Source organism: Heterocephalus glaber, unplaced genomic scaffold, assembly GCF_053883595.1.
Source record: "Heterocephalus glaber isolate CG9 unplaced genomic scaffold, H.glaber_assembly_v1.0 deba00001610, whole genome shotgun sequence".
NCBI lineage: Eukaryota > Metazoa > Chordata > Mammalia > Rodentia > Bathyergidae > Heterocephalus > Heterocephalus glaber.
The window spans coordinates 4,873,498-4,892,211 of NW_028258381.1; the positions used below are offsets into that span (position 1 = coordinate 4,873,498).

Consider the following 18,714-nt stretch of genomic DNA (forward strand, 5'->3'; position numbering starts at 1 on the left):
AACAGCCATAGTAGGATTGTTAAGGCCTCAGCAAAGAAATGGCACTTTGCTGGAGCTGAACATGAAAACAAACTTTATGTTTATTCAGCTACTAAACTCCATGGACCTTAATCTTCTCAAACACATAACCAGGTGGTAGAAGATGAAAGCAGGTTTACATCTGCTTGTGCCAGCAGCACACCAACTCAATGTGTAAGTTCTTATTTCAGATGAACCAATCATTTAAGAATGGGTAAACAACCTAATAAATTATATCTATTGAATAAATGAAAACATGATATGGATAATGTACTCAACCATCAGTTAAAATTAAATATAAACAAAGACTACAATCAGGTTCTTACAAAACTTTATTGTACTCTAAATAACAAGCAGTGTAACAAAATTTTACGCATGACAAAGACATATCTCAAATTCTGTTCCTTACAAAAGTTTTAAGTACAGTACCCAAAGACTGCTCATAATATTTTAGTCTGCTAAAGATATAAAACATACTAAGATTTGTGAAATAACTATTCCTTTCAACTGCAGTATTTATTGCTGTTAGCTTTGCTACAATGAAAATATATATGAACATACACATATAATAAGTGAAATGAAATGAAGGCATACAGCAACGTTCAATTATTTAGCAAGTATGAAGTTTTTAGTACTGCTGAACATACATTTTTGAAGATATTATGTATTAAAATTTTTTTCTAAAACATTTTTAATGTTAGATAATTTTGACTATCTTCAATGTAATGAATACTCTTTCTTTTCATAATCATCATTTTAGAGTTTCAAATGAAATTTAAAAGCACATTAATCTGATTCAGAGGTGATATTGAAAACACTGAACAACAAGCAGTCCACTAATTCCAACCAATAGGCCCAGACACTGGAGTAAGTGACTCGCAAGGCAACACAGTAATTTCTCAGTATCACGGGGTTGTTGGTACCAACTTCTCCCACATCTTTGGAAAAGCAAATCTGCAGATGCTTAATGCCCTCCTATAAAGTGGCATAGTACTTGCAACTAACCTATGCACATCTTCCCATATACTTTAAATAATCATCTCTAGATTACCTATAGTACCTAAGACAATGTAAATGATATGTAAATAGGTATGCAGTATTGTTTAAGAAATAATAACCAGAGAAAAGTCTGTACATGTTCAGTACAGACACAACTTAAAAAAATTTTTTTTAATCAGCAGTTGGTTGAATCTGTGGCAGTAACACCTCCAGATACAGAGGGCTAACTGTCTCATCTATCGCAGCTAAATATCAACCCTGATCTTTACTCCAATGACCAGATACTTTATGGAAAAGGTAGACACATGCACTACGAGATAGGCAACATAAAATACACACAGATATGAACTTGAACTCTAATCTCTACTACATGGAGACAGGTTGTGAAGCATTTCACAGTGACTAAAATCAACTAGCTAACAGGTAAAGGTGGATTTTTATATTCAACTTGGATTAAAATGAAGAAACCCTTGAGATTTAATTAATGCTACTAATCTCAAGGCTCCAAATTATTGAAGAGCCTTTAGAATCAGTACATGTGACCTTTTATATATTTTTTCTTTATGGAAAAAAATAAAAACACCGAGGTACTTTAGTTTTTCTTCAAGGGATTACTGTTATTTATCTTCCTGAGATGCAAAAGACCACAAAGAAAAGCACCATGCCTAGGCTGCTGAATGAGGCAACAGATACTAATAGTTTGGCCCTTTCCTGAATGGATCTCTTCCGACAATCACACTGAAACACAGAGATGGATCACAGATACCAGGGGCGCCCGGCTGCCCTTGGAGCCCAGGCTTCCCATGATCTCCATCTTTGCCGGGGACCCCTGGGTCTCCCGGAGGACCTTCTTTGCTTATTCCAGGAGGACCCTCCGGACCTAAGGTAGGACAGACATAAACAGTATATTAACAGAGAACTTTGCTCATTGGTGGTCAGATAGCTAGTTCTGCAAGAAATTCAACCTGAAAACAACCCTCTTGAAAATTTCACTCATTTGCATTATTTCTCTTGCTAATTCTACATACTTTCCACTTTGAAAGCATCATAAAAAAGTAATAAATTTTGTAAAAATAGACTCAGATTATTAATATAGCAATCATCATACTGACTAAACTGAGCTAACATTTTAACATTTCAATTTGTGGATTGTCCTAATTTATATCTCCCTTTCAACTTAACTTTTGTCAATATTATATTAAATTAACATGTGATATGAGGTCAGCCAAAGCTCTAATGAAGCTATTTTTTGCCATATTTGTGGTAAAAATGACTATTTTCATTATAAATATTACTTTGATTCTGTATCTAAACACATTGTCATTCTAATAATAGACGTCATTATAGGTGTTAAAGCACTAATTTGTCAACCATAATCTTGTTAGCTCAATTAAAAGGAAAGTGATTTAATTTAGGATGATAATCCTAAAATTTAAAAATCGATAATTCAAACAAAAACAATATAGTCAGGTTTCAGGACAGAGAAGAATATTTTGAGGCACTTCCTAGTACTCCCTACTACTATTACTGCTATGTCCCACTAGTAAATATTTAGCACTAAAGTATGATTATAGGTATTGTTTTAAGTATTTGAGATAGAGATAAACAGCATTAACTCATTTAAGCCACTTAAAGCTTAATAAATTACCTAAAATAATAACAGCAAACAATTATTGAAAACGTGACTATGATTACTGTTCCATCATTCAGTAATATCACGAATCATGCTACTACCAGCATCATTTTACAAACAAGGAAACTGAGTCATGGTAAAACTGAACAGCACAGCAAACAGAAGTTACTTAAGATTTCTCATTATTCTCTCAGAGTAAAGCATTATTATGCTTTCCTGAGTCATAAAAGTTAAGTAATGCACCACTGCCTGCCTCACAAGTGCAAGGTCCTGAGTTCAATCTCTGGTGCAAAAAAAAAAAAAAATTAAGTAATGTTATACTCTGGATAGGAAGGGGTGATTAAAACCACTATAGACCATCAAAGAGCTACAGATAAGACTAAAAGACAAGCAAGGGAGAATCCTAAATGATTCACAAATATAATATGGGAAAAACTACAGTAGCTAAACCTCAATATTTTAAATGTGCATCACTCAAGAAGAAACAAATTCTTGGTTTCAAATTACTTGACATAATTTTGCTTAAAGCAAAATGTGCAGCAAGCCAGAAGGGTTGTTGTACACATGTGGTCCCGCTGCTTGGGAGGCTGATGCAGGAGGATTGCTTGACCCAAGGATGCAAGAGGAGCCTAGGCAACTTAGGGAGACAATAATAACAACAAAAACCAACAGCAGTACTTACCTGGGGGACCAGGAGGACCTTGTTCTCCAGGATACCCATACCCTTGCGTCCCCTTTGCCCCATTTTTTCCTGGTAGGCCTGTGGGGTATCAAATATTTGATAAAGCTGATTTTCCTGTGAAAATCACTGGATCCTAGACTGTTGCAAAGTTGTTAATAGAGGGAGGCATTAAAGGAAAAATAAATATGTTTGAAAAGTAGCTGATCATTGGTTTTTTAATACCGATGGGAAACAGGATTTCTGAGCAAAAATTTCTAGGTTTATCAGTGGTCTGTCAATGAAAGACTTAACTGAATTAAATATTTAAAAAGCCAATCGTTACATATTAGTGATCTTTTGTGATAATCATACTTGAGTTTTAATTATTCTCGTGAAACATCTGAATTGTTCATATAATATTTAAAAAGGAAGAATTATCAAGCAATATTTTACAGAAAGTTTTAAAGGCAAAGAGAAACAATTGCAGGCTATTAGAAAGCTTGGTTACAAAACAATTTTTGCTGAATTAGAAGATAATTTTGTATAAGGTAACAGTGCAGAAACATTGAAATGAAATGAAAGAAAATAGTGTCTGTGATTTTCTATATAAAGATCTTTTTGGACTCAAATACAATTTCTGAATATATTGTTAACTTCTGTAACTTCCCATGCTCATAATTTTAACCTCTGCTTGAGAATATTACTTCAAGAAAATAATAATTGTCTTATAACTCAGTTGAGTTATAAATACTTAAATGACTAAGGATTTACAGGAGACCTTTTTTGTCATGAAAACAAAGACAAACTTTTGCCTATTAAATGAACATAGGGTGTGAATACAAAACGTGTCATTCTTGTATTCAGACAACATTGACTACCTTTTAATCCCCTGGCACCTGGACGTCCAGGAGTTCCCATTAACCCGGGAACGCCGTCTCTCCCTGGCAAACCTGGAAATCCTTGGGAACCTTCTGGGCCTGGGGGACCAGGTGGCCCAGGAATACCAGGGGGGCCACTTTGCAGCTGGCAATGAGCACAGTTCTGAATTCTCTCACTCTGAAGGAAAACTGGTAGCTGAGCTTTAAAAACAAAGAAACACCATTCCTTATGTTTAACTGTTTAGGCACAGTTAATAATGTCACATCACTTTTTAAATATACAGAAAAAAAATCTATTATCACTGCATATCTGCATATCTCTTGGCCAGTAATTTTATTTCTAGCATGTGTAAAATAGTCATTGCTCTATGCAATAATTTTATTACAGCAATTACTTGGAGAAAATGAAAGTGTCCCTGAAAATAAATTGATAAATTAAATGTTAGAAACCCGTATTTATGAATTAAGTTGTCAAGGTTACAAAAAATTTAATTAATGGTGGAATAACAATAAATTGCTTTATTAAAAGTTATGAATAAAAAATAATATGCTATCTTTATAAAAATGTTTATAAAAACAGATAGTGGTTATAAATGTTTATTTTATTCTTATATAACATATCTTCTATGGTTTCTACTAAGAATCTGTATGACTTTTGTACTTTGAGAAGGTTATGAAAAACTGTGCTTGATACTTACTTCTTAGTACATCAGTGCAAACTTGCCGAATAAATTGTTCTGCAAATTCTCTGCCCTGTATCAAATTATGAGGGGTTATATATATAGAAACAGAGCAAAAGGCAATTGAAATATAAAAAGGGTGAAAGAAGCAGAGTACATACGGGCTTTCCATCCAATCCTGGAGGTCCTTGAGGACCTGCTTCCCCAGGTTGTCCCTGGGGACCAGCAGGCCCCATTATGCCATCCATCCCAGATTCTCCTTTTGGTCCAGTGGCACCTCTAATACCAGGTTCTCCTTTTTCACCTCTCTAAAGCCAGAATATATCTTTACAAGTTCTATTTAAATATTTCAGAAGGTTTAATTGGATCATAAAAGTCTTTGAGAATATGAGTAAAGATATATACATATGTGTGTATAAGTTTTATAGGAATAAATGAGAAACTCCATCACTGACCTGGAAGGAAATTTCCTATCATCTGAACTGTCATTTATCCATCAGCCCTACAGACATCTACTATTTAATGAGTGTGTTGCAAAAATGTTAAGTACAGTGCTAGAGATACACTAGTGACAAGCCAAAGTCCTGTGTTCAAGGAGCTTGTGTTCCAGTAGGACAGACAAACACAGAGATACACAATATTCTTTATTGAAAAATATGCAGAAAACTGCAACTCCAGTTGAGAAGAACTAATAATACTGCCAAATACATATTTCATATCCATTTAAGTATACATATCCATACTTTAAAATTCACTAATTAGTATCAGTAAAAATCACTAAGTAGTAACTCCTGCTGAAGAACAGGAAAGATATTTCCTGTTTAAAGCATGAAAAGCTAGATTTATATAGTACTGAAGACCGATGCAATAGGTACTGGGCAAAGGGAGAGTCATACATGAACAAACATACCTCTCCTCTTGCACCTTGATGGCCTTGAATTCCCTTGAAAAATAAGAGAAAAAACTGTAAGAAATATGTAAGCACCAGTATTGATAACGTGGCATACAACTTTTATTACATATTTAACTTTAATTCAAACTCTAATTTCCAGTTTAGTAATTAGTGATAGATTTCGTATCAGAAACACACATATAAGAAATCTTTTTTAGCTGTTTTAGAGAAGCCTAATGCCAAAATATTATGTTGTGCAGATAATATTTTAATTTGCGTAACTGTCTCATCAAATAAAATTTTTTAGTGTTGCAGGTCAAATCATTCTAATCTTAGAATGTAATTATACTGGATTTAAAATATATTACTCTTTTAAGGAAAATGAAAAAAATCAGAGTAAGTGTAAGCTATATTTATTCTTTTATTCTATGATTAAAACAAGCAGTCATATTTTTCTAAGTTCATGCACCTAAATTAGATTTTGACTGAAAACTATTTATAAAGGATAAAGTAAAGACAACAGTAAAAATGATTAATTAGAGAAAATATGTCTACTTTTTCTGTAGGCAGACCACTCATTGCTAGTAATTAAGAGATCAGAGAAGTACTATTATATAAAATATGGTATTTTTCCCAGTGATATAAACACTAGGGAACCCATCCATGAAGCTATTCACTATTTTAATTACTAGATTCAGCTTGTTGGATCAGCGAAAAAATTTTCCACTTATCTGCGATCTGTTTTTCTCTATTTCTTGTATTCATTTTAAAGACACATTTACAAGAACTCTCAAGAAAGGAATTATACTTTGCTATGTTTCAAATTTATTGTACACTTAGGCTTTAAAATAACCCAATAGCAGTCCAGGAAACACATACAGGTGGTGTTTCATAATTCAATGTTAAAATTAAAATTGGTATTAAGCAATTAAATGTAAAGCTTAATATATAACATTTGAGTAGGGACATAGCTTTTGATTTTCAGGTCCTTTAAACCTGGATATTCAAACCAAATAAAGGAAAGGAACACTTAGGAAAAATTAGTGTCACAAGAAGGTAGATTCTCATATTAAAACATGAGCATAAATACACTAAATATTTAGTTTTCATATAAAAATCTATTTTAGGTTGGGTATTTCTAATCTGAAAATTTGAAATCTAAAGTGTTCTAAAATCTGAAACTTTCCTGATGTTAACATGATGCCATAAGTGGAAAATTCCGTATCTTATCTTCTGTGTAAAACTTGCTTTTATGAACAAGTTTGCTTAAAATATTCTATATAATTCTTCCCTACAAGAAGTAAATTATCTTCATGTAAACCCTCCATGATTTGTAGCTAAGATGTTACAAAATGTAAATGAATTTCATGCTTATATTTGAGTCTTATTCCAAGAGATACATGGACAAAGATCTACATATATGCAAACATTGTAACTTTTTTAAAACTCTGAAATCTGAAACATATTTGTTTCCAAGCATTTCATCCAAGAGATATTCAACCTGTTGTAAGTAAAACACTCTAAGTAAGGTGATTCTTTAAATATTCAGGTTTATTTCTGAAGAAATGCAGAGGAGATTCCTATGAGGCATAAACCTACAACTGGAACAAACACCAGAAGAAAGATAAAATAGTAAGTTCTTAGGATGAGAATGAATTAGAGCTGAAATTGGAAACAGCTGTCATCTGAGAATCCATTAAGATGATTTCCTGAAACATTCACTTGGACTCTATTCACAAAATGAGGGCCAAGAAAATATGACCTTAGCATATTCAAGTTAAGATGGACAGGTAACTAAGATGGTTTATGTGAAGAGATGGGGATGATTGCTCAGCTGCTGCACAGCAACTGTGAATGGACTCTTAAGTACTCCAGAGAGGCTCAGTTCCTGACTGTGGGAAGCATGGATTGCAACAAACCCAGAGCAGAAGCTGTTCAAGGAACTCAAATTCTGTCTTAGGAGAGCAGGATATTTTTCTTGAGAAGTGAGAACCAAAAACACACTTGAATGGGATTTTGGAAGAAGAATCATCCTGAAGCCAGTGAGCTTACTAAGGCTGAGCTTAGATTCAAAGCACATGTCCTTGCAGAGAGTTATTATTACAATAGTCTGGTGAAAGCCCTGAGCCGTGGAGACTGAATGGATAAGGGGTAGAGGTCCTGTGAGAATAGCTATTTAAAGATATTGAGTGATTAATTTAAGAAAACTGAGAGAATCATTTTTTCTTGCCAGGGAAAAGTACAAGATAGAGTTGGTTGTGTCATTAACTAGGTCTGAGTCAAGTTGAGGACCACAAAATTTAAAAGACATTTTTTATTGAATATGGTTGCACATAGTCAAATTCAATTCATTTCTCCTTTCTCAGTGATTTTTGCTCCTATTGTTAGATTTTAATTTCTCAACTCCTTAATATCTAGCACTCTTCTCCATTCCACATTACAGACAACCCTTAGGGTCATATGCTTTCAAACACTCTGCCCTATGGGCTGTTACATAGTCTTCCTAGGTATGTCTTTTGCTGGAGACACTGCTACATCATTTTATTCCCAGAGCTGAGGTATTGCTCAATTCCCCCCACAAACACACACACACACACACACACAGAGCAAGAAGTCCACACCTGGGGAGAACTTGCATATACAGCTTACCCTTCCAATCCAGACCAAGCTGGACCCAGCTCAACACTCTGAAGCTACAGCAAACATGAGTATTAATTACCTTTGCCTTTGGCTTGAACTCGACTTGGATGCCACATGGCAATCTCTCTCTCTAAGATATTACCTGATAGGAGTGTTTAGTCAGGGGAGAAGCAAAACAACCTTATTGTGTATCTGTTTCTCAACACACTCCATTTCTGTAATTCCCTAGAGTAGTAAATTACATATTTTATCAAACTAGAGGGAAACAAGTACATTCCTTCACTGTATGTGGCCCCAACTGTTCACATTTCAAGATGAAAATCAAGAATATATGGCAGATTTGAAGATGTTGTGCTGTTAGCTGCCTCTGACCAGTAACTACTCCAAGAAATGGGCAGGAGTTTTTACTTTGAGTCATTTCCTTGGCTAGAAGAAAGCACTGAAAACCAAACTTCAGAGCCACCGATGTTATTTTCACTATTAGAAAATGAAAATAAAAAAAAAAAGAAAACCATTATTACTACCACCACCTAGCATTTCTATCTTGGTATGCTTAAAATACTTGACAAATCCACCCTTTTCTCCACATATTTTTATTTAAAAGTAACTTTTTCTCAGCATGGCCCAGTGAATGAAATAAGTGATTATTTTACTTTTAGAAATAAAAAAAAATACCTGTTGCCCTGGAATTCCTTGTCTTCCCGTTTCTCCCTTTTGACCCTTTAAAATTTAATAAACACTTAATTAGTCTGTATGCCTATAGTACACATACACAATATAAAGTTTGTATTACCCTGAAGTCTCACAGAAGTATTACAAAAGCAGTGATGCAAATATGTAAATTAAATGAGAAAATCACTCAGAAGAAAAAAAAAAGAGGAACTTCAATCTAACTTTATAGTTAGAGACAAGTAACACATTGCTGGGAAACATGTAAATAATTTCAGATATCTTCCCAGTGCATATGAGTAGCATAAAATAGTCTTAAAATCCAATAGATGTAGATACTTTAACAATTTAAGTGATACAAATTATGTTCAATATTGAATTTTAAACTTTTTCTTTTAAAATAAAAAAATATATTAGGGAGAAAACACTTGAATGAAAATCTTGAAATCAAGACACTAAAAAAGATATCATTGTTGCTTTCAAATTACTTATTCTGTGATAGGAAAGATAAATCAAAAATGAGAAAAACAGTGTCAGATAAGTATACAATATACAATTAAATATCAGGCTGAACACTGTTGGGACACAGGAAGGGGCACCTGACAGAGAGGGCAGGAAATATGATGGCCTTGAGAACAGGCTTGAAGACTCATTAAGAGTTGGCATTGAGAGAAAGGCTAGGACAGCATACCTGGGAGGTCAATTCAGGGCAAAGGCAAGTAACTCCTTTTAAACAAAACAGCTGAAGAACAGTAGATAATGGTGAGAAGACAGGCAGGAAATAACGCTAAAGAAGAGGAGTCAGTCAAGCCAGGAGACACTTCATGAGTTGGATTATCTTTAAGGTGATGAGCAGCATGAAAGGATTCTTAGGCAGATACATGGCTTAGCAACTACATATTGGCAAAAGTGTGAAAAGAAAGTAGATTGGACTCAAGGATATCAGTTAGGAAAATACTGCACAAATAGAATCCCTAATAGGAAATGATTGGGTCAATGAGAACAGGAAGAAGGAGTCAAGATCACAAGATATTTTAGAGTGATTGAATGACTGGATGTAAAAGACACCTGGTTTTAGAGTGACTTCTAACATGAGAGTAGGGGTAGTACCAAATTACTATGATAAAGAATGTATGAGTAGGAAGTGGATTTGAGGGAAAGATGACAAAGTCAATCTGGACATGTTGAATTTGAGTCAATTTGAGGCATCCAAATGTAAATACCAAGATGGGCACTGGAACACATGGGTGTGGAGCCATAAATATCTAAAATTTATTTTGCTCCTTACTTCAAGATTAAATTACAGTGATTATATTATAAAGGTACTTTATTTTTTATATTATAATGCTACTTTTCACTTTTAAGTGAAAAATGTCTGATACATAACTGAATTTTGTCATGCCACTGTAAAATATTTCATACATGTTATGAGGAATACATTCATGAGTAGAGACTATTGGACTATAAACAGCAATTCTTTACTATTACTACTTCAATTTTAAATTATTCCCATATCTCCAAGATTTTATATTTGTGAAATGTTTCAAAGTGCTTTTCTTTGAATTTTAAGCTTACTCTGACTAGTAAATCTCAGCCTGTATAACTGAACTTTGTAATCCTAAAATCATTATTAAAAACTATATTTGTGATTTATGGTTGGAAAACTTTTTTAACTTTAAAACTTATAATATTGAAAGACCAATAGATATAATTTATTGTAGATAGGTATACAACCTACTTAATAGTTTCCTATCCATGAATAGTATTCAGTTAAAGAAAAAACCCATTCTATAGTTGCTTAAATTAACTTTGGTGAAACTAACTTTGTCCTCCAAAGTAGAAGCATGTTTCTCCTCCTGGCCTTTGTTGCTAAGACATTCAAAACTCAGTGCCTTTCTAAATCATCCTAGCACTTCCTCAGCATAATATAGTTTTCTAGTATAATTTTTCTCCCATGTAATAGGTTGAATATGCTTTATATTTGGTATTAATGGTTTCTTATCAACTTTTTGCCATAAGCTATTTCAAATCATGGTTGGAAATATACATACTATAAATATATAAATAGATAAGAGAAATAAAATTAATGTCTTTACTTTGTTGAAACATTTGGTTCTCCAGTTTTCCATGACAATGAAATGGTAAAGAACCTTGAAGTTAGACCTGGTGTCATCTAAAAAGCTCAGTTGCCAAAGGAGAAAGATAAAAATTAGTAATTAGTGTTAATCTTGAAATAGGAAGAAATTGGAAAATCCATATAAGAGTTTTAAAGAAGAAAGCCCTTATTTTATTGCTATGCTAAAACAAAAACAACACAAAACAAGCAAAACAACGTACCTGAATGCCTTTTTCCCCTTGATTTCCTTTGTCCCCCTGGAAAAAAGCAGTAAATATATATTATAATATAGCAGTATCCCTTCAAATAAGCATGTTTTTCATCATCAAAGAATATAAGATATTGTGCAATTTCCATAAATATATATATGTATATATATATGGACTTCTAACAGTATTTGGGCAGATAGTAGAAGCATAATATGTCATAATGCCATTCTAAAATATAAAGAGCTACTTTATATTTCAAAGTATCCAGTATTCAGAAAAGATTATAATAGGATTAAGACTTACTGGTCCCACTTCAAGACTAGTGTCACTGACCCTCTTGGTATTTAACACCTGAGGTTTGGCGCCCAAAGCTAAGGAAAATGACAATACTAAAAGGATAGCCAATTTTTTAGCCCTTGCCCTCCAAGGTCATCCAGGACATAACAGCATCCCTCTGAAAGGGCCCTCTAACTCCAGTGAGTCAGCTAGGGAGACTGTTGGACCCCAGATAACAGGAGTCAACCAACGTGCATTTTGCAAAAAGGAGGGTCACTAAAGAGGGGATCGTTCTGTACTTTCAAGGAAAGCCACGTGGTCAAGCAAGATTGTGACCCTTCCTGGCAAATGACACATTTGGTAGAAGAAAAAGCTAGAGGAGCTAAGAGGCTCCTTACATGTCCCATAAGTAACCCCCAAGGATCCCTAACTGACTGTGACAGATGATAGACAGATGATAGATAGATAGATGATAGATAGATAGATAGATAGATAGATAGATAGATAGAAGGCAGAAAGACAAATTTTGATTAATACAAGTCTGACTTTGACCTCATTTTAAACACTCGGCAGGAAAGTATAACCTAAATAGAGTAATTGATAATAATATGTAAACAGAGGAAACTAGGCTAGATATAAAAGGGGCTTCAAATACTGTACCAGTTCGTACTGACAGTCTCCAGTTAACATTTATAACATCTTAACCTACAGCTTTAAGAAGTCATGATTCTCAGCCCCACTAGCTCTTACAAAAATGTGTCCTTTGGTTTCTCTCAGTGTTTTCAGATCATTCTATTACCCTTGTGGTATAAACCAGTTCTGTTATCTAATCCAAACTTCATATATGAATATTATATGAAGCTGGCTATAACAAAAAGTTTTCAAGTCTACAGAATAGAGGCCAGATCTCAGGTTCTGAGCCCTGTAGTAGGAACTTTAATGACCCAGTGGTCACATAGAAACATAAATATCTGGATTTAGTGTATTCTTTGAAGAGCTGTATGATTAAAGAAGGAGGAAATTGGATTTCTTATTGACAAAACAGAGAAGAGTCTATCTGCTCTCAAACTTTACCCATTGTACTTGGTTAAACACCTCAAAATTAATAAAGGTTAATATTAAACATAAAAGGTTTCTATCAAATGCTGCATAATTTTGTCTGACTTTCATCACTTTCTGGACCCACTATTCACCAATATTCTACTTTTAATTCTTGGCCTCTGCTTATTTAACATGGTTATAAAATGAAGCTTAAGCATCAATGACTTGCTAATGTCCTAATCTTGTTTTCCATATTATCAAAGAATGATGGTTCATCAAACAACAAAACCATCTTCCTTCATCTCCATTACATCAGTCAGAGTGAGACTTCTGGGTTTCAAAAGGGTCAGTTTCCCCTAACTCCTACAGCCTGAAGCAGCAATAAGAAGATGTATGCTTAGCTCCTGACATCCCTTAAAAATAAAAGATCAAAGTCTTGGAGGAGGGGGATGAGGTAGGATAAAAGAAAAAATGATAGGTAGAAAAGAGACAAGGAAAAATGATAGTTTATAAATTATACTTTTAGGAAGACTGCCATTTAGGATACAATCAAAGTAACCCAAGCTTATCCATCTGTACATTCCCTAGGATTATTTATGCTTCATTTTTTTCCAGGCCTATGACACCTCAAATCCTTTAAAGATACTATAGGTCAATAAATTAGCTTAGTTGATAAAGTAAAGGGCAGAAAACTGACTTTAAAATAGAGAAACAGATTCAACAGTTGCAAAGAATGTTTTTAGGCAAATCATCTTAGATAACCTATCTTAAACAAACAGACAGACAGACAATAGACTGGGCCCCTATTTTTCTCCTGTAAAATGAGTCATTATCTTTCTACCTATGAGTGAGCCATTACTTTTTCCTGTAAACCAAGCCAAAACTTTCTATACATTCACAAATTCTACAGATTTCTACTACCAAAAACACATAAATGTTCCTAGCTCCAGACTATACTGCCTATACTGCCTCTCTCTCTCTCTCTCTCTCTCTGACCCATATTCTATTTCCTTTGAGTCTGTACTTTTACTTCCACCTAATAAATCCCTTTATGCCACTTTGAGAAAAATAGGACAATCTCTTGTGTTCCTACATTCAAAAGCATATTCCTCACAATCTGTATTTTACCAGGAAAAAAATTCTCTATATTGTTCACCATCTGAGGTTAAAGAAAATAACAAAAGAGGTCTTGTTTGACAAACACTGTTTTATATAATCTAACTGAAAATCTTCCATTAAGCTAATAGTAGCCACAAGTTTATAGGAAACAATGACAAAGTAAAACACAATGTTGTTTAAATGATATTTTAGAGAACGTGTGCTTATAAATGGGCTTTTGAAGGAACATTCATATTCCATAATAATAAGTTCATAGAATTTCTCAACTAGAAAGGAACTAAGAGACCAACTACTACAATGCCCTCATTTTTATAGATATGAAACTGCTGATCAGGAAAGGTAAGTACTTGCCCAAAGCTGGAACTTGGATGCTGTTTCCAAATTTTCTTTCTTCCCTACCATGCCATTTAATCAGAGTAAAATTTCATGTTTACAGCAAGCTTGCTTTTAACTGACAAGTTTTTGAATAAGAAAATTCTCTTATTCCCAATCATATATTCACAGTAGATTTCCCTTTCACTAAAACTAAAATTTAATTGCTGCTATGAAGAGTCACGCCTATTGGTGCAAGTGCTGCTTCCTGCTTACCAGGACAGAAAGGTGAAGAATCATACTCAAAATATACATAAAGAGCAAAATAAAAGGTTATATTAAACAGGTAGGTAGCTCTTTTGCAAAAAGAAAAGAGATTAAGACATGGGGGGTGAAAAACAGAATCAAAATGAGTTACGTACATGCACCAACTCCCCACAATGAATATAATTATTGTGTCCTGCAAACACGTACTAGTAATAATAATAATTTTTGAAAAAAGAATCCCATTGTATGCAACAATCTAGAGACAAAGTAGATAATACGTGGAGGACAGAAATGTGAAGTGGTAGAAAACTGAAACAGCTAGGAAAATGAAGATGGAGACATAACTGTTTATACACTTTCCAGAATGACGGCCAGGATAATTACTTTTAATCTGAAATGTATGTATTTGCAATGACATGGACTCTTTTAACAAAAAGGGCATAATTTGTTTCAAAATACTCTTAAATAATTAATAGTATCTATAAAGATACAACTCAAGGTTCCTTTACTTGGCCAAAAACAAGGCTCAGTGATGTACCAAGTGTTACTATCATAACCAAAACATTTTAAATGAGAGTATATGTTTTATATTTTAAACTCCTTATATTAATTTTCAGTGGACTTCTGTGTAATATGGATGTTTCCTAAATAGGAACTTCATGGTCAAAAACTCTGAGCATAGTTTTCATTGTTTCAGAATCATGTCCCAGTTTTTAGTAAACATGTGCTGTTCATATTTTGGCAAGAGTGCCTGACCTTGAATAAAAACAAATCTTGGCTCATTTGAATTGACTACAAAAAAAATTGAGTTCAGAAGATATCACTTAATTGTATGTTTATATATTTTGTGATCTGCATGCATGTTTCTTCTGAGGTCTTCACCTAGGAGACAGTTACAAAAGATTTCAGAGCTATTATTGTGGGGCTGAACACAGCATACATTCATCAAATGTAGAAGGTGGCATATCATTACAAATGTAACCATTTCTCATATGCTAATTCCATAAAAGGAAACCTTACATGCATGTCTGATTTAGAGTGACATATCTGCTAAACAATGCATACCTTTTTCCCTTGAATCCCGGGTAAGCCCATGTATCCAGGATCTCCTGGAAGACCCCTCGATCCTGGTTCTCCCTAGGAAGCACAGAAACTCTGAAGAGATCACAGACCTACTGCTGCTGCAAAATGCCCTGTTTTTATCTTTTCATAATATCTCAAATTTAAAATGCATGGTTAAAATTTGGTTGATATTTAGAGTTATAACCATAAAAATTGTAAAGAATGAAGTTTATTAGAATCCCCATAAAATTTTCTGTATTTTCCCTACTTTCCCAGTTGAAAAATTCTGATAGCATTCATATTTTAAATTTTTATAAATATGTATTTTATTATACTTTGTAACTAATAAAATAAACAATTATCAAGTTAAAATAATAAACACAAGCATCCCTTTTTGCTTATCTATTTGTTAACACTTTCTCTTCTCCTTGAAACTGCTTTTTTTCATATTGCTGCCTTAAAGAACCTTTGTTACAAAACTGATAAATGTTAGTAACAAAAATTGTTGATGTTATCCGTTATTATTTTGCTATATTTTTCTAACTCAAACACATATACACAATTTAATCAATAAAATGCACTCCCTGTATAATGCTTTTTAATCTTGTAAAGTTCTTTATATGGTGTTATGGCTTGTGTTTAGATGTCTTCCCAAAGACTCATTTGGATGAGATGGGACTTTCTTTTTCTGAGGTGGCTGAATCTGGAATGTGTGATGCTAGGATTAAGGGTTTGTGATTATTAAACCATTACAAGTGAGTGACTGGCTTGGCACTGCCCTAATCCTGGTTGTCTGGATGGGACAAAAGGGGGCAGAAAGACACTGTTAAGGTCCCATGTTGCTTTCTCTCTCTTCTGCCACCATGCACTGTTGCCCCTCTCCCACCCTGTCTTGGAGCTAGCTGATTATGGACTGAAACCTCTACAAACTATAAGCCAAATAATCTTTCCCCCTATAACTCTGGGTGTTGGGTATTTTTGTCTCAGCAACAAAAAAAGAGTAACTAAGACAAATAGCATTACATATATTTTCACAAAATGATTTTTAATTACAGAGGAATATTTAATTGTTTTGATTTATGTTTTATTAATTAAAATTCCTACTGTTTTACTTTACAACTTCCAGTTTCATTTTGACAATGTTGGCACCCACATAATTGTACATAATTTTATGCAGGTTCATATTTACTTTCTATAAATATGGAACATTATTGTCTTACAAATAAATAAATTCTTGAGCTCTTTCCAGTGCAGAGAATATTACATGAGTTATCTTAACTCAATTTCCATACTCTCCATTCTCTTATAAGGATTTTCTTTTCTAAAAAAAAAACGGGTTTTTTTTAAAGCATTGACAATATTTTGATATATATGTAAGAGACGGAACACAATGTTGACAGTATGCTCTTAGAGAGTATACAATCCTAGAAAATATATTCAAATTAGTGCACACCCTTTATCATTTCCAGAAGACTCAAGGCAGGGAACACGTCATATCTTTATTCCTCAATGACATAATGTCTAAAAACAAAAAAGTAACCCTGAATTGACCATTTCCTTTCATCTACCTTAATTTTTTGTACATGTAATCCTTAATTTCATCTATTTTTTCTTAGAGATACAAAATGATAGTTTTCTTAAGTAATGAAGGGGCCATATGTTGTAATTTTTGACAGTGTTTCCAATACATCCGACCACACTTACCTTGAGCCCGGAAGCCCCATGGAGCCCTTGAAGTCCAGGTTCACCTTTGCTCCCCTGCCAATGCACCAAAATCACGTAAATTATTAAAAATAATTTAGTTACAAAATATTTGATGCAGACACTTAAGAGAATAATTTTAAATAACACATGCTCACCTTTCCAATTGTTTGAAAGTTAGACTCTATCCTTCAAAGCTACTTATTAAGAAAAATTCAAAAGCAAGAAACTGAGTTTGCACACTGATAAACTCTCTAAAAGTAAATGTTAAAGCTGTGGCTCCCAGAAAAAGGGAAAAGATGGAAATCTGTAGGGACTGGCGGTAACTATCTCAGTCTCTGTAGTGCACAGGCAGGAGCCATGCATTTCATAGCATCCTGTGGGTTCAAGATCCTCATCCTCATCCTGTCTCACTTTTTCAGTATGACTCACCTTCAGTATGGAATTGAAGAAGTGTGCTGCAAATATACAGTGGTTCTTTTAAAGAAACATGAATTGGAAAATGTTTGTTTAGTTTGTGCTGTTTTGGAGTATTCTAGTGCACTCCCCTTTAACATGCAGAAACATGAAAAGCAATACCAAGTTGACAGAGCAAAGAATATCATACAGGGAAAAAAAGAGCAGTATACTTCAAAAGAAGAAGAGATGGATAGAGGGAGGGAGGGCGGGAGGGAAAGGGAGAGGAAGAGGAAGAGAGAGAGAGAGAGCACTGTCTAATTGGGAGAGATTATCAAATTAATTCTAGTTTTCAAACTAGATGATACCTGAATCACGAGCCAATGTCTGGCAAAGGCCCATAATTAAACTGTCTGTGTGACATCTGATAGCAGGGGAGGACAATGATTACCCAGCACCAACTTAGGTTCACTAATAAGTAAAAGAGTCTTCATTTTCAGTTTTAAAAAGGTTTTAGGGTATTCATGGTAAGAAACCAGTGAAAATAATAATTGAACTTAAAGTATTTAACACTAAAATACACAAAGCTGATAAGACTTGACAAAAGTTATGTGGTTTGATTACATGAATATATTCAAAAATCATTTAGTAAATTTGTTTTAAAACTGAAATCGGCAGTAGTAAGGAAAAGTAGGCTATAAGTGGCGAGTAGCTATTTTTAAAAGAGGCGTAATATCTAAATTGGAAGTTTTCTGCAGTTTACCAGACTGTCAGCCTTATTCCTACCTGATATAGTACAACTGTTTTGTCACATGCTAGATAGATCTTTTATTGATGATATTGAAGGTATAGTTCACAAAGGTATTGTTGATAAAGCTCTCAGAGATATGCTAATATAGTGCTCAGTTACCTAAATTCTATGGGCTAAATTCAGCCTCATGCATGTTTCTGAAATAAAATTTTACCATAACAGAGCCACATGCCATATCCATTCGTTATACATTGTACATGTATACTTCCATATTACGAGAGAAAGTAATAAAATGGCTGTAATGAGAACAATGTGGCCCTTAAAACCAAAACATATTTACTATCTGGCTCTTCTCCAAAACAAAACAAAACAACAATAAAAAAACTTTCCAACA

General features: G+C 33.8%; 1 protein-coding gene across 2 annotated transcripts in view; it reads right to left on the bottom strand.

The window, feature by feature from the left end:
• Positions 1 to 332: 332 nt before the first annotated feature.
• The window catches only part of Col21a1 (collagen type XXI alpha 1 chain), a 246,373-nt gene continuing 227,991 nt past the window's right edge, over positions 333 to 18,714 (bottom strand). The window contains exons 20-29 of one of the 2 annotated variants that reach the window (XM_087196007.1): positions 17,177 to 17,230; positions 15,476 to 15,547; positions 11,408 to 11,443; positions 9,077 to 9,121; positions 5,780 to 5,812; positions 5,031 to 5,177; positions 4,888 to 4,942; positions 4,190 to 4,390; positions 3,333 to 3,410; positions 333 to 1,897 (exon numbers count right to left, since the gene is read on the bottom strand). In XM_087196007.1, the coding sequence (XP_087052133.1) occupies positions 1,710 to 1,897; positions 3,333 to 3,410; positions 4,190 to 4,390; positions 4,888 to 4,942; positions 5,031 to 5,177; positions 5,780 to 5,812; positions 9,077 to 9,121; positions 11,408 to 11,443; positions 15,476 to 15,547; positions 17,177 to 17,230 (909 nt within the window). In that variant the 3' untranslated portion in view covers positions 333 to 1,709. The remainder of the gene's footprint in view (positions 1,898 to 3,332; positions 3,411 to 4,189; positions 4,391 to 4,887; positions 4,943 to 5,030; positions 5,178 to 5,779; positions 5,813 to 9,076; positions 9,122 to 11,407; positions 11,444 to 15,475; positions 15,548 to 17,176; positions 17,231 to 18,714) is intronic. The other variant, XM_087196008.1, reaches the window with a different exon arrangement.